The 9,602-nt window shown below is 41.0% G+C and overlaps 1 protein-coding gene across 1 annotated transcript; it reads left to right on the top strand.

Annotated features, from left to right (window-relative positions):
* The first annotated feature begins 15 nt into the window (after positions 1 to 15).
* On the top strand, positions 16 to 8,932 carry sars1 (seryl-tRNA synthetase 1). The gene is made up of 11 exons (XM_063893669.1): positions 16 to 257; positions 1,318 to 1,388; positions 1,906 to 1,986; positions 2,114 to 2,272; positions 5,008 to 5,151; positions 5,251 to 5,406; positions 6,069 to 6,290; positions 7,120 to 7,249; positions 7,563 to 7,720; positions 7,808 to 7,937; positions 8,239 to 8,932. The coding sequence occupies exons 1-11, from the start codon at positions 122 to 124 to the stop codon at positions 8,409 to 8,411; spliced, it is 1,560 nt and encodes a 519-aa protein (XP_063749739.1). The 5' UTR covers positions 16 to 121; the 3' UTR covers positions 8,412 to 8,932.
* Positions 8,933 to 9,602: the final 670 nt, after the last annotated feature.

Raw genomic sequence — 9,602 nt, 5'->3', positions numbered from 1 at the left:
TGGTTCGTTTATAATTTTCCGGTTTTGCGACGTAAGCAGAAGGACCTGGCAACCCGGTTGGAGCGGTGGTCGCTGTGAGCTGTGAGCTCAGTCAGCTCTCTCTGACAGGCAGCGTGGAAAGATGGTGCTCGACTTGGACCAGTTTCGCACCGACAAAGGTGGCGATCCAGAAGTCATCCGTGAGATCCAAAGGAAGAGGTTTAAAGATGTTACACTCGTTGATAAACTGGTGGCTGCAGATACGGAGTGGAGAAAATGTAAGACCTCTTTTATTTCAGTCATAGTAGCTAACGCTATCACGGTGGCTAATGATGCTAGCGTAAAGTGAATGTATTTTCTATTGGAGGTAGCTCACGCCAAACTCTACTCAAAACGGTGTCTTCTTATTTTTGGAAGGCAAATATGGCCATCGTTTTCATTCCATATGGGATATTTGAGTACTTCAGGTATACTTAGTAATGTAGTGTTCTATTCGGCACCTTACAGTGTGGGTAAATATTGATTTATAGAGGATTTATTCTATTGATTCAGTTCAGACTTCCCCCCGCAATAAGGTGACTTTCGCTCACTGACTTACACTGCAGCAGACTGGAGAAAGTAAACTATTAAAATAGTAAACGCCTTTCTTGGTGCATTAAATGTATGCCGTATACACCAGTGGGCATCATTTTAACAGTGTGTACAATAATTTACCTTGTACAACACTTGAGATTTGGCAAACATGTATATCCGTATTTGAATTGATGAAGAGAACAGCACTCAATGGGGCTAATGTTAGCATGGCTAACATCAATAAACGAATCCAAATGAGCCATGTGGTTATTTTACAATATGTGAAAGGTAGTTACTCAATAAAAGGCTTTAAATAGCTAAATACCAAGCTGTAGTTAATCTTGCATTCCCATATGTTTGTTGGAAGATATGATACAAAAGGTTTGCTAATGTTGTGTTAGCTTAGCAATGCCGGTAACGTGCAATCTGATGCAATCCCAGTCTGCAACATGACAAGTCAACCTCGCCCTGCAGTGTAGCTACAGACAGGCATTCTGACTCAGCAACTGATTGTATCATTACATTTTAATATGCGTCTTTTTGTTTTAAAGTTTGTATACATTTGTATCACTGTTTGTGATTGCGTGATGTAGCGTTGCAACAGCTGTCACCAGGTTACCTGTCCTGTCAGTACTGCAACACACACACACACACACACACACACACACACACACACACACACACACACACACACACACACACACACACACACACACACACACACTCTACCATGCACTGACTGACTGTGATTTTCCCCTTCAAAAGGCCGCTTTACTGCAGACAACCTGAACAAAGCAAAGAACCTCTGCAGTAAGAGCATTGGGGAGAAAATGAAGGTATGGAAGCACGAACAGACCACTTTTGATATAAAGTCAAACGGGAGAAATAACCATATTTGCCAACATTTTTGGCAAGGGGTTTTTTGTATCAAATTAGGGGGTAGCTACTCTTGTAACTTATAAAAGAAGGAAATAATAAAATGTCAAATGTTTTGGCAGATTTCACAAAATGCAGACCTGTTTCGTTTAACATTTTCCCGTAACACCGGTGTCTGATATTTGATTATTTTATTTTCAAAATACTCTCCATTTATCTCCGTCTCACATTCAGTGACGACGACAAGGCTAGTGTCCTGGGATAAACAGATACAGTACAGGAAAAACAAATTATGGAAGTTTGTCATATATATTGGGAGAAATAAGGAAAAGTTGTTACCCTACGAGGAAAGAAGACTGCTATAAAAAGAAAGAGTTTCCCCAAATTGTGAAGGATGGCAAGTTTGGAAAAAACAAGCTTTAAGAGGGTGAATTTAACTGTATTTATGACCTATTGTTGTTACTGTTGTTAACGCAGAAGAAGGAACCAGTTGGGGATGATGACTCTCTACCGGAAGAAGCCCAAAACGTGGAGTCCCTAACAGCTGAGACACTATCAGTATGAATGCCCGCTTTAATCTTTTGAGTTTTTGCACTTTGTTACACACGTTTCTGCAAAGACAGAACTCACAAAATTCTTTCTTTGCTTTCGTTAACATGTTTGCACGTTTTCGTTTCTTTGTCAGCCCCTGACAGTAACCCAGATCAAGAAGGTACGTCTATTAGTGGAGGAGGCGGTGGAGAAATCTGACATCCAGAGGACAAAGCTGGAGGCAGAGCGCTTCGAGTACCTGAGGGAGATCGGCAATCTTCTGCACCCGTCTGTGCCCATCAGCAACGATGAGGTGAGTGGCTCCATACAGGCTGGTAAAAGAAAGAGCAGAGCACATAATCTGGTTTTTATCAGATTGATTGACAAGTAATCTACCATTTATGAAGATTAGCTGCCCCAGCAATTACTAAATCATATACTAACATTTTAAAGATTTGTATAGCATTATTGACTCCTAGAAGTTCTAGAGAACACTCTAGGAGAGTGGCTTTTTCTTGAAAGTCAGGTGAAAAGCTGATTTTTATCTTAGGTAAACATGTATTTTCAATAGTTATTCATACAAGGAAAAAAAACGAAACTATTACACTCTCAGAGGAGTGTTTTGGCCGTACTAAAGAGAGGTCTTTGTATAAATTGCCTGTCATAATGTTCACAGATAAGGTCTATCTAAAAAGAATACAGCTCTAATTTGCTGTGAATGCTTGCTTGCACCTTAAAGATAAACTGTTTAAAATGTACACATGTTTGTTTACTTTTCTGCTGAAAATTAGATTTGAAACTGAATATCAGTATCATAACCAAGATGTAAACAATAAACGTTCGCCAAATTGAAAAAACTCCTTTTTAACGGTAAAGAAGTTGACTTTAGTATTTAGAATTACTTGTTTTTGTCTGATCATCTCTTCCATATCAAATGACACCCTTTTTCACATTGTAGAAGCTGAGTGCAAAGGGTGTTTGGCATCTTGTTTGACAAAAGACTGATTTAATGTTTATCCTAATTAGTGCACATTGATTCCATGTCCACCAACTAAACATTTTAGGAAGCGTCAACAGCAGCCATGCTTAGTCTAGTTTAATTTACCCCTTTGGTGCTTTTTCTTTGGCTTTGTGTGAATGCTGGTCCATCTGTGGTCCGCATTTGGAGGGGTAATTTCTGAGAATGGAGAGGTTAATTTCTGGTAGAAACACGAAACAAAACCAATCGCAGGAAGCGTACCATCAATGTGGAATTTCATTGGTTTGAAAATATTGGTTTCTATATATATGTGCTTGGACCCAGCGGTCACCAGCCAGTTCATATTCTGTAACTGGAGTAGCATGAACGCATGACAAATTAGCAAGTAAGCTAGCTATACAGCTGATTGTAATAATAGTATTATTGTACCTATACAGACGTGGACAAAATTGTTGGTACCCTTCCCTTTGAAGAAAGAAAAACCCTCAATGGTCACTGAAATAACTTGAATCCGACAAAAGTAATAATAAATAAAAATGTAATAAAAAATAACGAAGGAAAACCAGACATTGTGGTTCAACAGAATCATTAAAAAAAAAAAAATAATGAAACTGGCCTGGACAAAAATGATTGGAAATAATTTGACCACAGGGTCATTTTAAACTAAGGTGTGTCCTGTAATTAGCATCACAGGTGTCTTCAGACTTGTAATCAGTCAGTCTTTCTATTTAAAGGGTGAACAGTAGTCACTGTGCTGTTTAGTATCATGGTGTGTACCACACTGAACATGGAGCACAGAAAGCTAAGGAGAGAGTTGTCTCAGGATATTAGAAAGAAAATTATAGACAAGCATGTTAAAGGTAAAGGCTGTAAGACCATTACAAGCAACTTGGTGTTCCTGTGACTGCAGTTGCACATATTATTCAGAAGTTTAAGGTCCATGGGACTGTAGCCAACCTCCCTGGACGTGGCTGCAAGAGGAAAATTAATGACAAATTGAAGAGACGGATAATACGAATGGTAACCGAAGATCCCCGAACAACTTCCAAAGAGATTAGAGGTGAACTCCAAGGTCAAGGTACGTCAGTGTCAGATCGCACCATCCGCCACTGTTTGAGCCAAAGTGGACTTAAAGGAAGATGACCAAGTAGGACACCACTTTGAAAGCAAATCATAAAAAAGCGAGACTGGAATTTCAAGTCACATCAGCGCTATGTTTACAGACGCAAAAATGAAGAGTAAAAAGACAAAGACCACTATACCTACTGTGAAACATGGAGGAGGCTCTGTTATGTTCTGGGGCTGCTTTGCTGCATCTGGCACAGGGTGTGTTGAATCTGTGCAGGGTATCATGAAATCTCAAGACTATCAAGGCATTTTGGAGCGAGATGTGCTGCCCAGTGTCAGAAAGCTTGGTCTTAGTCGCAGGTCATAGGTCCTCCAACAGGATAATGACCCAAAACACACAGCTAAAAACACCAAAGAATGGCTCAGAACAAAACGTTGGACTTTTCTGAAGTCGCCTTCAGAAACATGCAGTCTGGAGAAGGCACCCTTCAAACCTGAGACAGCTGGAGCAGTCTGTTAATGAGGACTGGGCCAAAATACCTGTCGACAGGTGCAGAAGTCTCATTTGAGAGTTTAAAAAAAACGCTTGATTGCAGTGATTGACTCAAAAGGTTGTGCAACAAAATATTATCTTAAGGGTACCATCATTTTTGTCGAGGCCAGTTTCACTATTTTGTTTTTTAAAATGATTCTGTTGAACCACAGTTCAAAAGCAATGTCTGATTTTCATTTGTTATTTTTCAATACATTTTTATTTATTATTACTTTTGTCAGATTCAAGTTATTTCAGTGACCATTGTGGGTTTTTCTTTCTTTAAAGAAAGGGTACCAACAATTTTGTCCACGTCTGTACATGGTCTGCTAGGCTCCCAAAGTTCCCTCTGCCATAATCTCCACACCGGAAAATTGAGTGTATCATACTCACTCTGGTTTAGATTGAGGAGGTGGACCTTTCGCTGTGAACCCGCCATAAAAGCTTCCTCTTGTTTTCCTGCTGACAGGACGCAGACAACAAGGTGGAGCGTACCTGGGGTGACTGCAGCGGGCAGAAGAAGTACTCCCACGTTGACCTGGTGGTCATGATCGACGGCTTTGATGGAGAGAGGGGAGCTGTGGTGGCCGGAAGCAGAGGTTACTTCCTGAAGGTGAGGGCAGATGTAACGCATGCAGTAGATGAACAGGTATATCACCAGAGAGCAGCTGTAATGTTTTCCTCTTGTCTCTTCTCCGTCATCTCGCCTCAGGGGCCACTGGTGTTCTTGGAACAGGCTCTCATCACGTATGGCTTAAGGATCCTCCACAGCAAGAACTACACCCCCCTCTACACGCCCTTCTTCATGAGGAAAGAGGTCATGCAGGAAGTGGCCCAGCTCAGTCAGTTTGACGATGAGCTCTACAAGGTTAGAAGGTTTTTAACGACTTCTTAAACAATTTATGTTTACCTGTGTTGAACCTTAAGAGGGACTGTCATACCTCCCCTCTGTCTTGCACAATCCTGCAACATTGAGAAAAATAAATTGAGATTTAAGTATTTTATTGGCATCTGAGATCAAACACCAGCAGTAATAAAACCATTGTTTTGGAACGAGAAGTTCAGGTGTCCACGAGTTCCAGTGGTGGTAGAGCCCCCTGGAGGCCTCAACAAAGAACTGCACATTGTTAGAGAGCAGTAGTACACTCAGTGTCATTTTACATTGTTGCACGGTATGACTTTATAATGACACATTTTTATGAACAAATATTCTGACTGAAGTTGATCACTCAAATCTTTTGTGAAAAAAATACAAAATTAGGTTTTGTTACAATATTTAAAGAGTTGATCAATATAGCATTTTCTTAGATATCCTAATAAATACTTATGTTTTAATTTTTTATTGTAAAACTAACTTAAATGTATGGAATATTCAATTTGAACAAATGCACAGGTCGTGATATTCATCAAATTGCAAAAATAATCATTTGAATTCACGCATTTTCCAGTTTTCTTTATCTCTGTGCAAACCTTTATAATTGTTTTATCAACATTGTTTCTATGTCCTAACCCCGTCTGTGTTTCCTCCAGGTCATCGGTAAGGGCAGCGAGAAGTCAGATGACAACTCGGTGGATGAAAAGTACCTGATCGCCACCTCGGAGCAGCCCATTGCCGCCTTCCTCAGGGACGAGTGGCTCAAACCCGAGGACCTGCCCATCCGCTACGCTGGCTTCTCCACTTGCTTCAGACAGGAAGTGGGCTCACACGGCCGAGACACCCGCGGGATCTTCAGAGTTCACCAGTTCGAGAAGGTCAACTGTGGGACCAAAGCAGTCTCTTATTTTATTTGTTGTAGTCCAGGAAATATAAGATTCTAAATAACCTAGAAATGGCTTTCTGTGGCTTTTATTTTGAAAAACAAGCCTAAACCCTGGCATCCTATAACAATAATCACCATATGGTTTTTTTTTGGAAAAAGTAGACCTTGTCCTGAGCTTCTGGCAAGGATACAGGCTTTGTCAAGTGTTCCTGTTAGGATACTTTTACCCAAATGTGCCTTTTTAATTTAGAAAAACAAGCCTTGCAGGATACAGTTACTCAATGGGGCTTTTATTTTGAATAACATGCCAACCTGGAGCTTAATGTAAGGATACTGTTACTCTGAGGCTTTTATTTTGAAAAACAGAGCTAGCCTGGAGCATGCTACAAAGACACATTTACTTTATGGGGCTTTCATTTTTAAATAATGCTTTATCCTGAGCTTCCTGTAACAATAGAGTTACAGCTCCCTGGAAACTTTTTTTAGGTTTGGAAAACAAGCCTCATCCTGAGCTTCTGTTGAGACAGAATTACTCTATGGGGCTTTATTTAAAAAAAAACATGACTCATCCTCATCTCAATGGGGCTTTTATTGATAAAATGAGACTGATGTCCACAGGTTATTCCATAAGAAGGGGCTGTGACAGAAAAGGCACCTTTGTCTTCTGACTTTACCACTTTTTAGGTATAACTTATTTAACTATTAAAGTCATTGAGCTCTTCAAAATCTATATGGAAATTCTGTGCTTTGAACTGAGTCAGTGATTTATTGTTTTGGTGAAAAACAATGTGTTTAAATCTCAAAATGTTTTTCTTCTATAGATTGAGCAGTTTGTGTATGCCTCCCCCCATGACAACAAATCATGGGAGATGTTTGATGAGATGATTGGGACAGCGGAGGAGTTCTACCAGTCGCTAGGAATTCCCTATCGCATCGTCAACATCGTTTCAGGTACGTCTGACACACACACACACACACACACACACACACACACACACTCTCTGAAGCACCTGATAGGACTTTAAATACTATCCAAACAAATAGTCCAGTGTTGCCACACTTTTCTAAAACTCAAGGTTGCACTTTAAATTTGATCACTTTGACAAAGCCACGGACAAATAATTTGCAGCTGCTTGCTGAATGTGTTACAATGCGTGAGCTGCTCTAAAAGTCGGTACAGGAAGAAAAGGCTTGATCACAAGCTGCTGTTAGAGCGATAATGACTCAGACATGAAGTAAGTTCCTGCTCCTGGTGTTATCATAGGTGCCCTGAACCATGCCGCCAGTAAGAAGCTGGACCTGGAAGCCTGGTTCCCAGGCTCCGGGGCCTACAGAGAGCTGGTCTCCTGCTCCAACTGCCTTGACTACCAGGCCCGGCGCCTCCGCATCCGCTACGGACAGACCAAGAAGATGATGGACAAAGTGAGGGCACGTTGTGAACGTTGTGTTGTGGCTACACACTGATTTAATTGTCAGCGTATATAATTCTTCCTCTCTCTCTCTGTGTAGGCTGAGTATGTGCACATGCTGAACGCCACCATGTGCGCCACCACCCGTGTGATGTGCGCCATCCTGGAGAACTACCAAACGGAAGAAGGCATCGTAATTCCAGAGAAGCTCCAGCCCTTCATGCCTCCTGGTAAGCTGAATTCAAAATGATTAGAAATAAAGAAAGTCAAGCCATAGCCAGAGGAGCAAGCTGGGCTAAACTAGGCTAACGAGCCAGCTACCGTTAGCATAGTTTAGTACACAAAAGCTACCTTGGCTTGTGCCAGACATTGTTCATAGACATCATTATATTAATAACCTGTGCTTGGTGTTGTTTTTTTACCTAGACTATGACCTGAGAGATTTAGTTTTGTCAGACTTCAAAAGATTTTCCCGCCAAAATTGGTAAATATCGGCTAAAGTAAACACTGGTACTTTTTTTCCCCCTCCAGGTATGACGGAGATCATTAAGTTTGTGAAGCCGGCTCCCATCGATCAGGAGACCACTAAGAAAGCCAAGAAGCAGCAGGATGGAGGAGGAGGCAAGAAGAAGAAGCAGGGAGGAGGAGGGGGAGACCAAAACCTGCCCAGCGCCATGGAGACCATGTCTGTCAACGAGTCATAGACAGCTTCACAAACACACACACAGAAACAGATGGAACAGAGCATCGTGTGTCACCATTGGGGTCCTGTTGTCCTTATAACGAAGTAGCTCTGTCCCATCTGTGTCTATCGTGATCATCTCACATCCACCCCCCCATTTACATGTGTCTCACATCTGCAGCAACTCTGAACCTCAAACAAAGTTATTGTAATCAAAATCAGCCGCTACTTTTTCACGTCAGTAGGTTTCTTCTTTAGTAACTGATCAGCAAATCTGCATCTGTTCTTCTGAAATGGGTTTATCCTCTTTTAATGATTCAGAAATCAACCTCAATCCGTGATCAGCTATTTGAATGGTCTGCTTTAGGCTCCCCTTCACGTCGTCATCGATATCAAACCACCGTTGTGTCGCTGTTACCAGAATGCTTTTCACTGGATTATGATTGAAACATCTACATCGTATGAACTCGCTATACAAAGGGATATATATATGATTGAGCGCTTACTGTACACAGACAATAAATACAGTTGCTATGGAAGTTATCTTTGTGTGGGTTTTCTTTTCCTCAAATCCAGGAATCAAAAAGTATGGAAGCCCTGAGAGGCATATTAAAAAAGGTGAATTTGGCTACTGTGTTTAACCCTTCAAAAACAGATCAAAAAGGTCCAACCAGTATATTCGTTAAGTTACATATTTTTGGTTTTATCTGTAAAACATGAAAAATGTTTTCTTTTCAGGTGTTATGGCAGTGTCATATTCATTTTGACCACTAGAGGCTAGGTGCAAAAATTCCCAAATGACTTAAAGGCACCCTATTTTGCTCATTTTCAGGTTCATATCTGTATTTTGTGCCTCTACTGTGACATATTTCCATGCTTTCATTTTCAAAAGCTCTTTATTTTTCCCATACTGCCTGTACTGCAGCATGTGTTTTCACCCTCTGTCTGAAACCAGAGCCCTGTCTGCTCTGATTGGCTATCTGGCCGGCTCTGTGGTGATAGGTTAAACACTTAGATGTCAGGCCCCTTCACCTATCACATACAATGTGTTGGAGTGCTTGCCAATAGAGGCGCAAGTATTACATAGTGATGTCAACAAAGGTGTCCAATGAAGGTGTTTCAGGCAGGGGGGAGTGTGTGGAAGAGAAACTTCCTCTGGAGGAAACACCTGGGTTTTAGCCTTTGCAGACCATTTACATGCACAACAACCTAT

This window comes from Eleginops maclovinus, chromosome 1 (genome assembly GCF_036324505.1).
Source record: "Eleginops maclovinus isolate JMC-PN-2008 ecotype Puerto Natales chromosome 1, JC_Emac_rtc_rv5, whole genome shotgun sequence".
In the NCBI taxonomy this organism is placed as follows: domain Eukaryota; kingdom Metazoa; phylum Chordata; class Actinopteri; order Perciformes; family Eleginopidae; genus Eleginops; species Eleginops maclovinus.
Note: the sequence above shows the minus strand (reverse complement) of the source record. Positions and strands in the feature narration are given on the sequence as shown.

Excerpts from the sequence above, each read along its gene's own strand:
- sars1 (XM_063893669.1), top strand. The coding sequence starts at position 122 with ATGGTGCTCGACTTGGACCAGTTTCGCACCGACAAAGGTGGCGATCCA. Across the intron at positions 6,291-7,119 it reads GAGTTCACCAGTTCGAGAAG|ATTGAGCAGTTTGTGTATGC; the intron begins GTCAACTGTGGG and ends TTTCTTCTATAG. Across the intron at positions 7,938-8,238 it reads CCAGCCCTTCATGCCTCCTG|GTATGACGGAGATCATTAAG; the intron begins GTAAGCTGAATT and ends TTCCCCCTCCAG.